We start from the raw sequence: 17,708 nt of genomic DNA, 5'->3' as shown, positions 1-17,708 counted from the left end.
CCAGGATGTGTGGATAAAATAACTGCCTTCCCAAAAATACCTTCTGGGAGGGTTATTATAATTGTGTAATAAGAGCTGGGGCAGACATTGCTGTATGAGGCACCAATAATCATACCAGTGAAAGCCCCAATAGTCCCAAGAAGGAGGCTAAAATCTACCAGCCTTTATATAACACACGGTTCTTCATTTACATTTTCTGATAGTTACTGAGACAAAAGGACTGGACAGGTTACCTTCTAGACATCTGAGTATCAGTCACATGAACCAGATCTTCTGAGTTGCCACCATTGCATCATATTTACCTTGCAATCTGAAGTAAATAAATGAAACGAGCTGGACGATGAACACTATCATCACATACAGGATCACAGTAATATCTTCCAACCATAAAATGTCCAATTCAAAATGTGGATCTGGAACTGGGACTGGGAAAAGAAGAGAAAGTCAGGACAGTTGCATCCAACAGAGCAAGGCTAGACTGCACGTGAAAGGTAGCTTTGCTTTTCAGGTTCCTGTTGCTTATGCCTCCTACATGTACAAGAACAATCCAGAAGAAATTTGGCCTACTTGATTTTAGAGATGAACATATATTTGTCAATACTGTTAGAGGTTATAAGGAAACAGGTATGTAGTGGATTTTCTTGGACTGCTAGCCCCCAAATCATGAACTAGGGATGTATTATTTATGAATGCTCAATCTTAGTTTAGGCTTGTACCAGTACCTCTTATAACTTATTTTAACTTGTTTCTCTTCATCTACATTTTGCCTCTGGAGCTTTTTTCCTTTCTTTCATTCTGTACATTCTATTTTCCTGCTTCTTCTGTGTCTGTCTGTCTGGCAGCTACCTGGCTAGCTGACACTGGGCATCTCCCTTTACCTCTTCTTCATTCTTTCTTGGGCCTAGATCCTTCATCTTATTTATTCTCTCTGACTGCCAGCCCAGCCTATTGCTCTACTGTCTAGCTATTGGCCTTCAGCTTTTTTATTAGAGCCATTAGGCAGGCAAGGTGAAAGAGAAACATATATTTATATAGTTAAACAGTTATTATATAACATAAACAAATGCAACACATCTTTAAACAATTAAACAAATATTCTATTCCATAACACAGACACCCATTCTCCTCAAGCAGCATGGCTCTTGATCTTTGTAGTCTATATGAAGAGCACATGGATAGATTATGTTTTCATCTGTTCTATTTAGTGCAGATGCTCCTTAAGAGTTCTAGGACAAGAGACTCAGAGACCAGTCCCCAGCTTCCGTCCACCCTGGAACTCCCATCTGGACCAGAGCCAGACCTGAACATCACAGAATAGAAGAAAAAGAAGAAGAAGAAGAAGAAGAAGAAGAAGAAGAAGAAGAAGAAGAAGAAGAAGGAAACAACCTTATAAGTAACATCATAAAGAGGCTAGAGCATTATATAGAAGAAATAAAAAAATAAAGTAGAGGAACAGACAAACAAAAAATGGGAAGAAAGCTATTAAAAAACTAGAGGAAAGGACAATTAAAGCAGAAGAAAACAATAAATCCTTGAATGAAAATCATGAAAAAGCAAGGGAGACAATCCAAGACCTGAAGAGGGAAATAGATAAAAAGAAGAAGACATTAGCAGAAGGAATGTTGGAAATAGAAAATCTGAGTAAACAAACAGGAAGTTCAGAGGCAAGTATTACCAACAGAATGCAAGAGATTGAAGAGAGGATCTCTGGTGTTGAAGATACGGTAGAAGAAATAGATTCATCAGTCAAAGAAAACACTAAAACCAACAAAGTCATGAAACAAAATGTCCAAGAAATTTGGGACACCATGAAAAGACCAAACCTATGAATAATAGGGATAGAGGAAGGAGAAGAATACCAACTCAAAGGTACAGAAAATATATTTAACAAGATCATAGAAGAAAACTTTCCCAACTTAAAGAAGGAAATGCCTATGAAGATACCAGAAGCCTATAGAACACCAAACAGACTAGACCCCCCAAAAAAGTCCCCTTGCCACATAATAATTAAACAACTAAATGTACAGAATAAAGAAAGAATATTAAGGGCAGCAAAGGAAAAAGGCCAAGTGACTTATAAAGGCAAACCCATCAGAATAACACCTGATTTCTCGATGAAGACTTTGAAAGCCAGAAGGACCTGGACAGATATAATGCAGACACTAAGAGACCATGGATGCCAGCCTAGACTAATATACCCAGCAAAACTTTCAATCATCATAGATGGAGTGAACAAGACCTTCCAAGACAAAACCAGATTTAAACAATACTTATCCACAATCCCAGCCCTACAGAAAGCACTAGAAGGAAAATTCCAACCCAAGGAAGGCAGATACACACATGAAAACACAGGCAATAGATAACACCACAGCAGTAAACACCAAAGAAGAGAAGTACACACACACTACTACCAAAAAATAAAAATAACAACAGGAACGAACTATCACTGGTCATTAATATCCCTTAATATCAATGGACTTAATTCACCTATAAAAAGACACAGACTAACAGAACAGATATGAAAACAGGACCCATCTTTCTGCTGCATACAAGCAACACATCTCAAATTCAAAGACAGACACATCCTAAGAATAAAAGGCTGGGAAAAGACTTTCCAATCAAATGGTCATAAGAAACAAGCTGTTGTAGCCCTCCTAATATCCAGCAAAATAGACTTCAAACTAAAATAAATCAAAAGAGATGATGAAGGACATTACATACTCATTGCATGAAAGATCCACCAAGATGAAGTTTCAATTCTGAGCATTTATGCCCCAAACACAAGGGCACCCACATATGTAAAAGAAACATTACTAAAGCTTAAATCACATATAAAATCCATCCCACACATTAATAGTGGGAGACTTCAACACCACTCTTTCACCTCTGGACAGATCGACCAAATTGAAACTTAACAGAGACATAATGGACTTAACTGATGTTATGGCTCAAATGGAGTTAATCGATATCTACAGAACATTCTACCCAAACAAAAAAGAATATACCTTCTGCTTAGTACCCCATGGAACCTTCTCTAAAATCAACCACATACTTGGCCACAAGGCAAATCTCAACAGATACAAAACAATTGGAATAACCTCCTGTGTTCTATCTGACCACCATGGTTTAAAGTTAGATTTCAACACCTGAAAAAACTACGGAAATCCTACAATCTCATGGAAACTGAATAATGCTCAATTGAATCACCAATGGGTTAAGGAAGAAATAAAGAAAGAAATTAAAGACTTCCTAGAGAACAATGAAAATGAATACACCACATACCCAAACTAATGGGATACTATGAAAGCAGTGCTAAGAGGGAAATTCATAGCACTGAATGCCCACATAAAGAAGCTGGAGAAATCTCACACTAGTGACTTGACAGCACACCTGAAAGCCCTTGAACAGGAAGAAGCAAAGTCTCCCAGGAGGAATAGACACCAGGAAATTATCAAATTGAGAGCTGAAATCAATAAAATAGAAATAAAGAGAACAATTCAAAGGATTAATGAAACAAAGAGTTGGTTCTTTGAGAAGATGAACAAGATAGACAAGCCCTTATCCAAACTAACCAAAAGACAAAGAGAGAGCATCCAAATTAACAAAATCAGAAATGAAAAGGGGGACATAACAACAGACAATGAGGAAATCTAGAGAATCATCAAGTCATACTTCAAAAACCTCTACTCCAGAAAACTGGAAAATCTAAAAGAAATGGATAATTTTCTGGATAGGTACCATGTACCTAAGTTAAATCAAGACCAGATAAACCATTTAAATAGTCCAATAACCCCCAAGGAAATAGAATCAGTCATTAAAAGTCTCCCAACCAAAAAAAACCCTGGACCTGATGGTTTCACTGCAGAATTCTACCAGATCTTCAAAGAAGCCTTAATGCCAATACTCTTTCAATCGTTCCACACAATAGAAGTAGAAAGTATATTACCAAACTCCTTCTATGAGGCTACAATTACCCTGATTCCTAAACCAAACAATGATGCAACAAAGAAAGAGAACTACAGACCGATCTCCCTCATGAACATTGATGCAAAAATACTCAGTAAAATTCTTGCAGACTCCAAGAACACATCAAAACAATTATCCACCATGATCAAGTAGGCTTCATCCCAGGGATGCAAGGGTGGTTCAACATATGAAAGTCCATCAATGTAATACACCATATAGACAAACTCAAAGAAAAAAAAACACACATGATCATCTCACTAGATGCAGAAAAGGCATTTGACAAAACCCAACACCCCTTCATGATAAAGGTCTTGGAGCTATCAGGAATACAGGCAACATACCTAAACATAATAAAGGCAATCTATAGCAAGCCAATAGCCAACATCAAATTAAATGGAGAGAAACTCAAAGCAATACCACTAAATTGAGGAACAAGGCAAGGCTGTGCCCTCTCCCCATACTTATTCAATATAGTACTTGAAGTTCTAGCCAGATCTATAAGACAACATAAAGAGATTAAGGGGATACAAATTGGAAAGGAAGAAGTCAAGCTCTCCCTATTTGCAGATTATATGTTAGTATACATGAGTGACCCCAAAAATTCAACCAAGGAACTGATACAGCTAACAAAAACCTTCAGCAACATTGCAGGATACAAGATCAACTCAAAAACATCAGTAGCCCTTCTATATACAGTAGACAAGCAGGCTGAGAAGGAAATCAGAGATACATCACCCTTTACAATAGCCACAAATGATATAAAATACCTTGGTTTTATGCTAACTAAGCATGTGAAGGACCTATATAACAAGAACTTTAAGTCCCTAAAAAAAGAAATTGAAGAAGATGTCAGAAAATGGAAAGATCTCCCATGCTCATGGATAGGCAGGATTAACATAGTAAAAATGGTGATCTTACCAAAAGCAATCTACAGATTCAACATAATTCTCATCAAATTACCAACACAATTCTTCACAGATCTGGAAAGAATAATACTTAACTTCATATGGAAAAACAAAAAACCCAGGATAACCAAAAGAATCTTGTACAATAAAACAACCTCTGGAGTCATCACAATCCCCGACCTCAAGCTCTACTATAGAGCGACTATAATCAAAACATCTTGGTACTGGCATAAAAACCAACATGTGGACTAATGGAATCGAATTGAAGACCCTGACATTAACCTGCACACCTATGAACATATAATTTTTGACAAAGAAACCAAAAATGTACAATGGAAAAAAGAAAGCATCTTCAACAAATGGTGCTGGGGTCACTGGATGTCAATGTGTAGAAGGCTGCAAATAGATCCATATCTGTCACCGTGCATAAAACTTATATCCAAGTGGATCAAAGACCTCAACATGAATCCATCTACTCTGAACCTGATAGTAGAGAAAGTAGGAAGTACTTTTGAATGCATTGGCACTGGAGATCATTTTCTAAATATAATACCAGTAGCACAGACACTGAGAGAAACAATCACTCAATGGGACCTGCTGAAACTGAGAAGCTTTTGTAGAGCAAAGGACACAATCAACAAGACAAAGCGACAGCCTACAGAATGGGAAAAGGTCTTCACCAACCCCACATCTGACAGAGGGCTGATATCCAGAATATATAAAGAACTCAAGAAATTAGACATCAAAATGCCCAACAGTCCAATTAAGAAATGGGCTATAGAACTAAACAGAGAATTCTCCACAGAGGAAGCTCAAATGGCTGAAAGACATTTAAGGAATTGCTCAACATCCCTAATTATCTGGGAAATGCAAATCAAAATGACTCTGAGAAACCACCTTACACCTGTTAAAATGGTTAAGATCAAAAGCACAGAAGACAGCTTATGCTGGAGAGGATGTGGAGCAAGGGGAACTCTCCTCCACTGCTGGTGGGAATGCAAGCTTGTACAGCCACTTTGGAAATCAATATGGTGCTTCCTTAGAAAATTTGGAATCCATCTCCCCCAAGTCCCAGCTATAGCACTCTTGGGCATATACCCAAGGTATGCTCAATCACATCACAAGGGCATTTGCTCAGCTATGTTCATATCAGCATTGTTTGTAATAGCCAGAACCTGGAAACAACCTAGATGCCCTTGAACTGAAGAATGGATAAGGAAAATATGGTACATATACACAGTGGACTACTACTCAGCAGAGAAAAACAATGACATCATGAGGTTTGCAGGCAAATGGATGGATCTAGAAAAAAATCATCCTGAGTGAGGTAACCCAGACTCAGAACGACAAACATGGTATGTACTCACTCATAGGAGGATACTATATGTAAAACAAAGATGACTAGACTGCTACACAACTCCAGGGAGGCTACCTAGAAAACGGGACCCTAGGAAAGACCCAAGGATCACCCAATGACAGAGAAGTGGATGAGATCTACATGAACAACCTGGACGACAGTGTGAGTAATGAAGGGCAAGATTTGAGGAAAAGAAAGCTTAGGGGAGCAGGAGATCCCAGCTGGATCAAGAACAGAAAGGGAGAATGAGGAATAACAGACCATGATAAATGAAGACCACATGTGAACAGGAATAGGCAGAGTGCTGGAGAGGTCCCCAGAAATCCACAATGATATATCCTCTTTAGACTGCTGGCAATGGTCGAGAGACAGCCTGATCTGACCTAGTCTGGTGATCAGATGGCCAAACACCCTAACAGTTGAGCTGGAACTCTCATCCAATAACTGATGGAAGTGGATGCAGAGATCCTCAGCCAGGCCCCAGGTGGAGCTCCAGGTATCTAACTGTCGAGAAAGAGGAGGGACTGCAAGAGTGTGAAATGTTGAATCCAAGATTGTAAAAAGCACAGGGACAAATAGCCAATCGAATGGAAGCACATGAATTATGAACCAAAGGCTGTGGAGCCCCCAGCTGGATCAAGCACTCTGCATAAGTGAGACCATTGAATATCTTGATCTGTTTGGGAGGCACCCTGTCTGTGGGACCAGGACCTGTCCTTAGTGCATGAGGTGGCTATTTGAAACCTTGGGCTTACACAGGGACACTTTGCTCAGTCTGGAAGGAGGTGACAGGAACTGCCTGTACTGAATCCACCAGGTTTAAATGAATCCCCAGGGGTTCCTTGATCCTGGAGGACATGGGAATGGAGGGGAGGGGCTGGGAGGATGGTGGTGGGGGCGTGAGGGGGAGGACAGGGGAACCCATGGCTGATGTATAAAAGTTAAAACACATAATAATAAAGAAAAAATGTTTTTAAAAAAAGAGTTCTAGGATAAATAGAGTATAGTGGAACAGAACGTGCTTAGGTGATTAGGATTCTGAAGCATAGTATTCCCTGGGAAGCATGTTCTCTCCATCCTCATCTTCCTTTTTGTCTTCACATTCTAGCTGCTACACATGTTCCCTGATACCCATCTATGCCATTTCCTCTTTTACCAGGGGTATCTGCTCAAGACTCACTTATTGACAGTTTAAGTTCTTGTGAAGAGGGAAGTTTGGTATCTTCCCATCTACCCAAAGAATCATCCTCCAATGTAGGACACAGAGATTCACTCAATGCATCATCTGATAAACTTCAGGTGAGGAATAATTTCCTTGTCCTCCCCAGGTTTGTAGCTAACTCGGAAGTGAAACTGAGACAGATTCATAGAAGAAAAGAATAACAGATATATTTCATCAAAATTCTACATGATTTATCCATTTTTATTCTTCTGTTTGATGAATCATGGGCAGCTCTGTGGAAATATAGTTGGACTGAAGGACAGATCCAACAGGGCCTGCCAGTTTGGGATGTTTAGTGCTTCTCTTTCTTTTTTCCTCCCTGATGCAGGACAAGTTTTGTCCCAGATGAAGTTCTTATGATCTACTGCCAAAGGCAGGCATGAGAATCTCTGCCAGGCCAGCTCTTAAAAACAAAAGTTGGGGAAGGTAGAGTAGGGTTTCCAGGTTTGGGAATAAAGTAACTAGGTTCCTGATCCAATTTGGAAAAGAGGAATTCTAATTTTGGGACAGTCTTGGAAAGAAATGGGAGAAGGAAGAAGGAAGGCAGAGGGTTGATGTGAAGGCTCCCACTAATGCCTTTTGGAGTCCCTTTCAGTTATAAATGCACAATGTGTTGAGGTGCCGTATTTTGTATTTTTATTCTCGGGGTCTCAACAATACCCTCTGGGCATCACCAGCTACTGCTTTAGTCAGCATTGGAGCCTTCAATGAAACAAAATTATGGAATCCTCTGTAGTAAAGCTCCCCACAAATCTTACAGTCTGGTGGGGGTGTGGTGCAGTATAAAGACAATGAAATGATAAGTACTGGCAACTGCATGAATAAATGAGAATGCTTGTGCACTGTTGGTGGGAATATGAAATAGTGAAGGCATGGTGTGTTAACTTCTCAAGAAAAAATAGATTACTATGTGATATAGAAAACCAGTTTTGAACATATGCCCAGAAGGATGGAAAGCATGCTTTAGAAGAAAGAGGTATCTGTATGCTTGTGTTTATAGAAGAATCATGGCCAATAGTGAACAGAAGCACAGTCCACACTTTTATTCTTTAGGCCTCATCTAAACTGTCAGGGTTTATGATTCTATGCACAGAAGTCAACACAGCATGAGAAGGAAGTGAAGCTTTGTCCTAGCTCTGAAATAAAATATTCTAGATTTGATTAATTTGTCAACATGCTTAGAAAGTCTATGACTTGAGTTTTATTGTTTGTAACAGGGTCTTTAATAAAACAGAAAGATATTATTTTTATTATGGAAACGGTACTAGACATTAAATTTACCACTAGCCATTTTCTACTTTATTGTTCGGTAAAATTAAATATGTTTATATTGTACACCTTTCATTCATCTCTGTAAATGCTTTTATTAAAAATGAAATTGAAATTCTGTATCCATCAAACAATAATTCCATCTCCTCTCCTACTTCTATCTTCTGTAAACCTCCACACTACATTCTATATATAACATCTGGGCCTCACAATAGTGGAATCACACAGTGTCTTTTTATGGCTAGATTGTTCTTCTGAATATAAGGCCCTAAAACTCATTTATGCAGATAACATATTATCCAATTTGAAATTTACTCTCATTTGTTTTAAGGCTATTGGTATGTTCATTTTACAGGAGAAAATGAATGAAAAATCCTCTAAAGAGTTCAATCCAGCCTGTGGTGATTCTGCATTATGATTTGGGGCTATAGTTCTGGTTTACTGTACTGGATCAGTTCTCAACCTGTGGGTCACAACCATCAGCAAACACATATTTCCAATTGTCTTAGTAGCCCACAACCACAAATTTATTTTTGTTGCTGCTTTATAACTGTAATTTTGCCACTGTGCATTGTTTCAGTTTCTAAGACTACCAGAAGTACATGTTTTCTGATGGTTGAGAATTGCTGCAGTATAAAGGATCACTTTACCTCATTGTTCTGTGTCTTGTGTAATAGTTTCCAAAAGAACCTTGAAGATAAAAGGGATGACAACCCATTTCAAATGTGTTCCCTTATTTTTATAATTTCCATTTTAATTTTACCCTCATTGATAAAAAGAAAGAATAACTTAAGTTGTCTGTTGTGGTGGTTTGAAAGAAAATGGCCCCCAAAGGGAGTGGCACTATTAGGAGGTGTGGTCTTGTTGGAGTAGTTGTGGTCTTGTTAGAGAAAACCTGTCACTGTGGAGGTGGGCTTTGAGGTCTTATATATGCTCAAACCATGCCCAGTGAGAGAGACCACTTCCTGTTGTCTGCAAGTCAAGAAATAGGACACTCAGCTACCTCTTCAGCACCATGTCTACCTGCATACTGCCATGTTCCACCATGATGATAATGTAAGCCACCCAATTAAATATTTTCCTTTATAAGAGTTGCTGTGGCCATGGTGTCTCTTCACAGCAGTAGGAACCTAAACTAAGACATCTATGAGGACTATAAAGTCAAATAAAATTTGTTGTAAAAAAAATTTTGAGGAGTGTGTCTTTTCATTGCATCTATCTCTAAAATAAATATTTAAATTTTAAAGTATCTTTTCACAATGTACATGTGTTTTTTTAAATCATAATATAAGTATAGCATTTCACTTTGACAATTATTATTTAAATTAATTTTGCTTTTGTGAATATACTTATTTCATTTTAAATTTATTCTTTGAAAAATTCATCTTTTAATTAAAAATAAACTTTTTTCTTGCAACAAGTTCTGATTGTGGTTTCTTCTCCCCCAACTATTCTCTGCTCTTCTTAGCCTCCACACCCACCTATACCAAGACTTTCTTTTACTCTCTGGCTTTAGAAAGTTCACATTTAACTCAAAGTATCATAATCATATCCACCCCCCTTCACTCTCTCACTCTAACATCCTCTGAGCTCTCCAACACAAATCCCTCCAAACTTTATGTCCTCTTTTTATTTTTTGGCAAACCAATGAGTTTAATGGTTGTTGCCCATATGCAAGTTGTGGTGTCATACACTGAGGCATAGGCAACCTACAAATGGCCACACTTCCAAAGAAAACTGACTCTTCCTTCCCAGCATCCATTAACTGTTAATAGCTTCTCAGCTAATGTTGGAGCCTCAGAAGCTCCTGTTACTTCAATGCAGGAATTTTTAACATGTTTGATCTTGACTAAAAAGTTTAAGACAATTGAGCTAGTGAGATGACTTAGCAGTTAAGAGCACTGACTGCCCATTCAGAGGACCTGGGTTCAAATCCCAGTACTCACCTGCTGGCTACTAACCATTTGGGGAATCTAACACCATATTCTGGCTTCCACAGGAAGTAGGCATGAAGGTGAAATACCCATACACATAAATAAAATGTAAATTGATAAGAAGTTTAAGATACTTAAAATTATTATCCCCTCTGTGCTAAAAGTATAAAGCAATCAGAATAGATTAACTCGGAAATGATGACTGCTGAATTTGTGTAAAGAAAAAATAAACCATTATGAATTTGGAAGAAATTGTTTCTCATGGAGCAAAATAATCAGCTGCATCTACTATTAAGTTTAAAAAATTCAGGGCTCTGTAATGTGGACATTGTGCCGTGTGTTCTCATGGCCTATTGACCCTGTACTATATAATTCAGTCAACAATCACTCTTCTGTTGCTAAATATCTTACTGGGCAGTTGGGAAGGTGGGAGAAGACTTCTACAGGATGTCCCCAGCATCTGGTTTTTACATACCTCTTGGTTTTAGATGCAAAATGAGAATGACTCCTATAATTGCAATCATTGAAATCACGAATACAATTACACCCCTTTTCCAAGGACTATTTATCACAGAACAGCTACCTAAAGAAAAAAAATGTTATTATTACTAGATATTTGTGTGGAGGCACTTTACATTGGGAACAACAACAAAAAAAAAATCCAGAAATCAAGAGCTATTGTGTGTGTATTATTTTAATTTTTTTTCATTTAATTTTTGAAATTATAATATAATTGCATCATTTCCTCCTTCCATTTCTAAAGGGACTACTTCCAGGGTGATTTGGAAATCAATAGAGAGGGTAATATCAGGATACACATATAAGGGCTTTTAAAAAGTCTTTCTTTTTGTGTTCATAGAAGAAGAAAGATTTAGGATTATAATATAATAGCACAGGAGTAAAGGGATAGCTGTTTTTAAGGTGGGACAGGTTTGGGATTGAGACTAAGTAGGCCCAGAGGAAAATAGCTAACCTTTACTCCATCTCACTTGTCATAAGTAGGCATTATTAAGAACAAGAGACAGAGGTATATATTTCTTCTTATCATTTTTTTCTGGCTTTGAAGGAGGCTAAAAGGAGGCCAGGTCTGAAGACTTAACTGCCTGAGAGAGCCTGGTCTCCATAATGTGAGAAGTTGCTAGAAAGGGTAGGTTTGCATTCTTCTGCTAGAGTTATAGTCACTGTGGTGGCTTGAAGGGGAACGGCCCCCATAAGCTCATCTATAATTGTCTTCAGTTGCTGGAATTTTCAGGAAGGATTAAGAGGTATGGCCTGGTTAGAGGAGGTGTTTCACTGGGTGAAAGCTTTGAGTTTTCAAAAGACTTCCTCCATTTTCCCGAACATCTTATTTGTAAATAAAGATGTAAAAATCTTGAATCATGTCAATAAAAATAAAACTTCTGAGACAATTGATCTCTATAGGGTATCTAGCACAGAGAGAGTTTTGAATTTGTGGCTTTCCAATGAGTGGGCCCTCCCTGTGCCCCACAAAAGAGGTTGGCAATGGCAGCTGTTTCGTTCAGATAGCAATGTTCAGAAGGGCAGGTAGAAATGTAACAGAGGAAAATCAAATACTGCAGAGAAATACAGAAACATTCATAGCCAAATCCTTACGTGATGGACGTACTGCATCTGTTGGAGGAGATCCAGAGGGACTGGTTGTACTTCTGAGATTTAGAGCTATGGCAAAAAGGGATATGAGTCTGAGAATTTTGATTTTTATTGGTACATATTCATCAGAATTAGTGATGAATTTCTTTGAAATATTTTCATTCACATATATCATAACCATTGGCAATATTATCCCCCCAAATCTTTTGTCTCCCCTCAATTTGACATCCCTCACCCCCCAAACAATTTTGCTTTTACATTTGCCTCACACATATTTAAAAAGTTTATTATGTCTATGTAAACTCTATAATCCCCAAATGAGGAAAATTGTGATATCTGTATTTCTGAGTTATATTAGTTAAAAATATCAGTTTTCTGGTGCATTCACTTTATGGCCTACCAATGACATTCTATTCATTATATCTGAATAAAACTCCACTGTGCATGCATACCACATTCTCACATATTTTTATCTACTCCTTTGTTCACATACATCAATACTGATCTCATACTTGGCTATTGTGAGAAGTTCTGTAATAAATCATGCTATATAATTATCTCACTTATATGGTGACTTGGAGTCTTTGAGAGTTTACACTCAGTACTGGTAATACTGGGGCATATCAAAGTTCTCTTTTGAGGTTTCCAGGTATCTTGCTGTATAATTTGTCATGGGAAGAAGTGAACAAATAACAATTCCAGATATGACATCTACAAAAGATCAAAGAAAGTATTTCACCAAGTCCAGTTGGTGGACTAGTGAGTCTCTTGGGATTGCTTGCAGGAACATGGCTGACCCAAGGGTAACTGTATAACTAAAGGATCCTTTCCAGTATGAATGGTGAGTCATGAAAATTGCTTCCCTGGAGCTCTATGCTCAACTTACAGGCAACTTCCACTGAAAAGCTTTTCTCCTTAGAAGTTTTTTTTACTAATTTTCGAGGATGTGAATCATGATATTTGTAAGTTGTGTGAGCTTTCTGATCCCTTTAAGTTTCCTTAGCTTCCTAAGTGTACAAGTCTTCCTTCACTCTCTAGGAAGAATTTTTCTAGTTAAAGGAAAGAGCTACACAACACTCTACCCCTTCCTCCCGTATGTTCTTTTGATTGATTCTTACAGCATTTTCTGATCTTTGGAGAGAGTTGTGTAAATGTCTATTATTATTTCTTTATGGCTAAGATTTGAGTCACTATGTTATAGCAAAAGCCACTGATTCCCAGGAGCTTGGCCAGTTACAAGTCTCCACAGAGACTGCAAAAGAAAAATTTCCATCTGCATTCTAATAGCAGAAGTACTCTCTGGGTAAAAACACTTGTGTTTAGATTTCAATTTGGAGGGCATTCCAAGACTGTTTACGAAAACAATAGTATTCTACATAGCATCTTTTGGTGCTATGAAAGCCAGCAGTCAGGGAGGGAGCTTCCAGCTCTTTCCTCTCCTGATACTTATGTTATGTAATGAAAAGGTGCAGTGTCTTTAGCAACAGGTGCTATCATTTAGTTTTGTCACAGCCAACAGCAGTCAAAATAGCCCTTGTGGTTTGTGAAGACTTAGGAATTCATTGGCTTCAGTGGCTTTCTAAAAACATATTACTCCTATGACAATGAGAATTTCATCTAATATGCTTTTGGCTCCTATCAGTATCTTTTTTTTGTTGTTTTTTTACTTACACATGGGGGCTTGCAAAAATCTCCTTAACTGTTGTTTTCACAAATGCTATTCCAAATTTTTAAGATACTTATGAGTTAGCCTTGCCCAGTGAAATCTCTTTTAAAGAGGGTAGACAAGGTCTTTAAAGGCTCACTACTGTTCACTTCAAGCAAGAGTCAATTGGTTCTAGAGAGGTAAAAGAACACTAACAGAGAAGCATGAGCTAGGATGAATACTGCATAAAAAGACCCCATCATTTGTATCAATTATTTCATTATAAAAAGCAACGCTGGTACAAGTGCATGTAGAGGAGGGACTACCCATCTAGCCCACTATAATTCAATCATATTTCATAATGCATCTGGCCTCCCCTTCTTGGGATGCTGCTATTGCACAGGTCATGTGGATCTTTCTACACTTGATGGTCCCCAGCCTGTACTATTTGTACTGCTCATCATAGTTCAGGGTTAAGGAGGAACAGGGTAATAGCCTTCGGTACCTATTGCTGCAGCTGGCTCCCTGGTTCTGACCAGCTCTGAGCCAACACCACAGCCTTGATTTTGATCAGCCATATCTGGATAGTGAAAAAATATAGATTAAAATCTTCACTTGTGGTTTACTTATTTCATGGGAGAAACATACACCACATGTTCTGGCAGAGGATAATTGCCCATATCTATGATAAGATCAATAGTATTCTTAGGCTATTTTATAATTTATGCCCTCAGTGAACTGTTTCTTAGGGTTTAAAGCCTTCTAGGAGCTCACTGGTATATAGCATTTGATAATTTGATGAAAATTTCCCCTAGCATTCTAGTTATCACATTTTCCTTTGATTGAACCTAGCAGACTCTTTTGTCTACAACTTCCCGTTTATCATATATATTCATTGCATTAGCCCTTTAACAACCCAATTTAATTATCAATTTAAATTCAGATCTGTGAAAGCCTCTTCTGACTCACAGAGATCACATCCCACCCTGGGCTCAGCAAAGATTTTTAAGTTCCATACCAGGAGCTGAGTTAACTTTTTCTCTGAATATTTTACAAACAGTTTCTAACCAGCCTGGTAAACTGGGCACTTGATACCACCTCCTATATACAGAATTTCCTTGGTGATATCTATCCTTCTTCTATTGTCTTCAAATCCCTGATACTTTTGGTAATCTTGGCTTGAGATAGTTAAGTGTTCCCAATGTCTTCTAAGAATTAGTTCATCCAGACTAATGTCCTTGTATTGCTTTAGGTTATGCAGGATGGATAATTACTTTACTGTTTCTCTAGTTCTGTGATACCTGCATTGGTCCCATTTGCTCCCATATCCTACAGCTTCACAATCTAGGTTCAGAGAAATTCATTTTTTGTTTTAAAATCTTCCCAATTTTAAGCCATTCAGATTTCAGTCAACCATAATTTCATTGACTTTCTTTCCTGATACTGAAAATCTTACTTGATGGGTATATTCTATTATCATTATCTCAAATTCTTTCTCCTCATCACTTGATTTACAGTGGCTTCTAAGATTTTTTTTTGTTCCAAGGGAGGGCTCCTTAGCAAAGATATAACCCATTCCCTCCTTCTACCTGTAACATTGACATTGTACACTGACATCTCATCCTCCCTTTTTTTTTTCCTGTCAAATCTGAGACTAGTGTGGAGAATAGCGACATCCTTATGTCTTTCAATACATTCATCTTTCACTCATGTGACAAAATTCTTTCTGGGCAGACAGATGAGCCTCATTGTCACATTGTATTACCCACAGCAAAGGCATGTGAATGCTGACAGAGCTTTCTTATGAAAGACGTATGAGTTACTTTCAGAGATTGCAACTATAGTCCACAAGGCATCTGGGGGTGCATCTCCATACTCATGAAGCAGACCCCATTCATCAATGAGGCATTCTACCTGATGCCATGTAAAGGAAGATGTCAACACTAAGAACATCCTTTCTAAAGGATGCGCTACTCTCAGATATCAGCATTGGTTGCATGGTTTATAATCATCACTGTGAGCATGCAACTGTCATTACAGTAATGAGGCTAATTATCCCCTATCATATAGGAAAAGGTATTGATGTTGATACTGACCTAAATAGATGCCTTACCCCCAGATTGATCAGCCTCAAATTGCCCATTATACCTTCTGGGCAGCCATTCCTACCCAACATTTCCTGGGTAGACATAAACAAAAGCTTATTTGCTTCAACAGGGCACCCATGATAGACTACAGACTGCATGTGAGTGATTAGTAAATGAATGAGTTTACTTGAGATTACTTACAAGGTCATGGGTAAGTCAATACTTGATTGAGTCTGAATGATTCAAAGATAGATATCTATATTATTAAATAGCTCACACCAGCATGGGTGATAACATACCTAAGTTACATCTTTACAGCTCCCTAGTCAACTTGGATGTCAGTCACCACAGGTAAAAGGGGTTTCAACTTGACTAAAGTAATGGCAGCACCAGATTTTATAAACAGTATTGTGAGAAACTCCACTAGCAAAAGCAGAGAATGTGTGACTGAAAAGTGGGTAAGGTCCTATATAACATGTGACCCAAGAGTTATCGACTTCTTGGGTAGTCTGGATTGGGAAGCAATGATTGATATATTTAGCTATGTCCTCTTCTTCCACTTCTGTTACACACCACTCAAACCTACTTACCACATGTGAGATGTTGCTGAATACAGGAAGTCAAGAGGAAGGGCACCAGCACAAGTGCTATTATACTCAGAATCCATATCCAAATTCTTCTCCATGAAAACAGTTTACCTGTAATGTGAGTCACAAATCTTATCACTGAGAAAACTTGGCTTGTACATACCTAGTTAGGAATAGTGATTCATCTCAAGCTTGTTATAATTTGAGAGTCTATTTGTCCCTGTGCTTTTTGCAATCTTGGATTCAACAATTCACGCTCTTGCAGACCCTCCTCTTTCTCGACAGTTGGACACCTGTAACTCCACCTGGGGCCTGGCTGAGGATCTCTGCATCCACTTCCATCAGTTATTGGATGAGAGTTCCAGCACGACTGTTAGGGTGTTTGGCCATCTGATCACCAGACTAGGTCAGATCAGGCTTTCTCTCGACCATTGCCAGCAGACTACAGAGGATATATCATTGTGGATTTCTGGGGACCTCTCAAGAACTCTGCCTATTCCTGTTCTCATGTGGTCTTCATTTATCATGGTCTGTTATTCCTCATTCTCCCTTTCTGATCCTGATCTAGCTGGGATCTCCTGCTCTCCTAAGCTTTCTTTCCTTCAAATCTTGGATAAATGAGACAATTGAATAGCTTAATCTGTTTGGGAGGCACCCAGTCTGTGGGACCAGGATCTGTCCTTAGTGCATGAGCTGGCTGTTTGAAACCTTAGGCTTACACAGGGACACTTTGCTCAGTCCTGAAGGAGGTGACAGGACCTGCCTGTACTGAATCCACCAGGTTTAAATGAATCCCCAGGGGTGCCTTGGTCCTGGAGGACATGGGAATGGAGGGGAGGGGCTGGGAGAAAAGTGGGGGTGAGGGTGGGAGAGGGGAGGACAGGGGAACCCATGGCTGGTGTATAAAATTTAAAACACATAATAATAAAGAAAAAAATGTTCTAAATAAATAAATAAATAAATAAATAAATAAACAAACAAATAAATAAATAAATAAAAATAATAATTTGAGAGTCTACTATCTTAGAGTATTAGGTCTAAGCAAGTGTGAGAGCAGTTACAATGGGTTGGATAAAGAGCAGGCCATGACCCGAGTCAAAATAAGCCAGACATGATTTAGAGTGA

General features: G+C 38.3%; 1 protein-coding gene across 1 annotated transcript in view; it reads right to left on the bottom strand.

The window, feature by feature from the left end:
• Positions 1-255: 255 nt before the first annotated feature.
• LOC118577972 (selection and upkeep of intraepithelial T-cells protein 2-like) overlaps positions 256-17,708 on the bottom strand; it is a 34,315-nt gene continuing 16,862 nt past the window's right edge. The window contains exons 4-6 of the mRNA XM_036178597.1: positions 16,587-16,694; positions 11,129-11,236; positions 256-425 (exon numbers count right to left, since the gene is read on the bottom strand). Of these exons, the coding sequence (XP_036034490.1) occupies positions 256-425; positions 11,129-11,236; positions 16,587-16,694 (386 nt within the window). The remainder of the gene's footprint in view (positions 426-11,128; positions 11,237-16,586; positions 16,695-17,708) is intronic.

The sequence above is a fragment of the Onychomys torridus genome, chromosome 2 (genome assembly GCF_903995425.1).
Source record: "Onychomys torridus chromosome 2, mOncTor1.1, whole genome shotgun sequence".
NCBI lineage: Eukaryota > Metazoa > Chordata > Mammalia > Rodentia > Cricetidae > Onychomys > Onychomys torridus.
The sequence above is the reverse complement of the archived record's forward strand: the minus strand, read 5'-3'. Positions and strand labels throughout refer to the sequence as shown.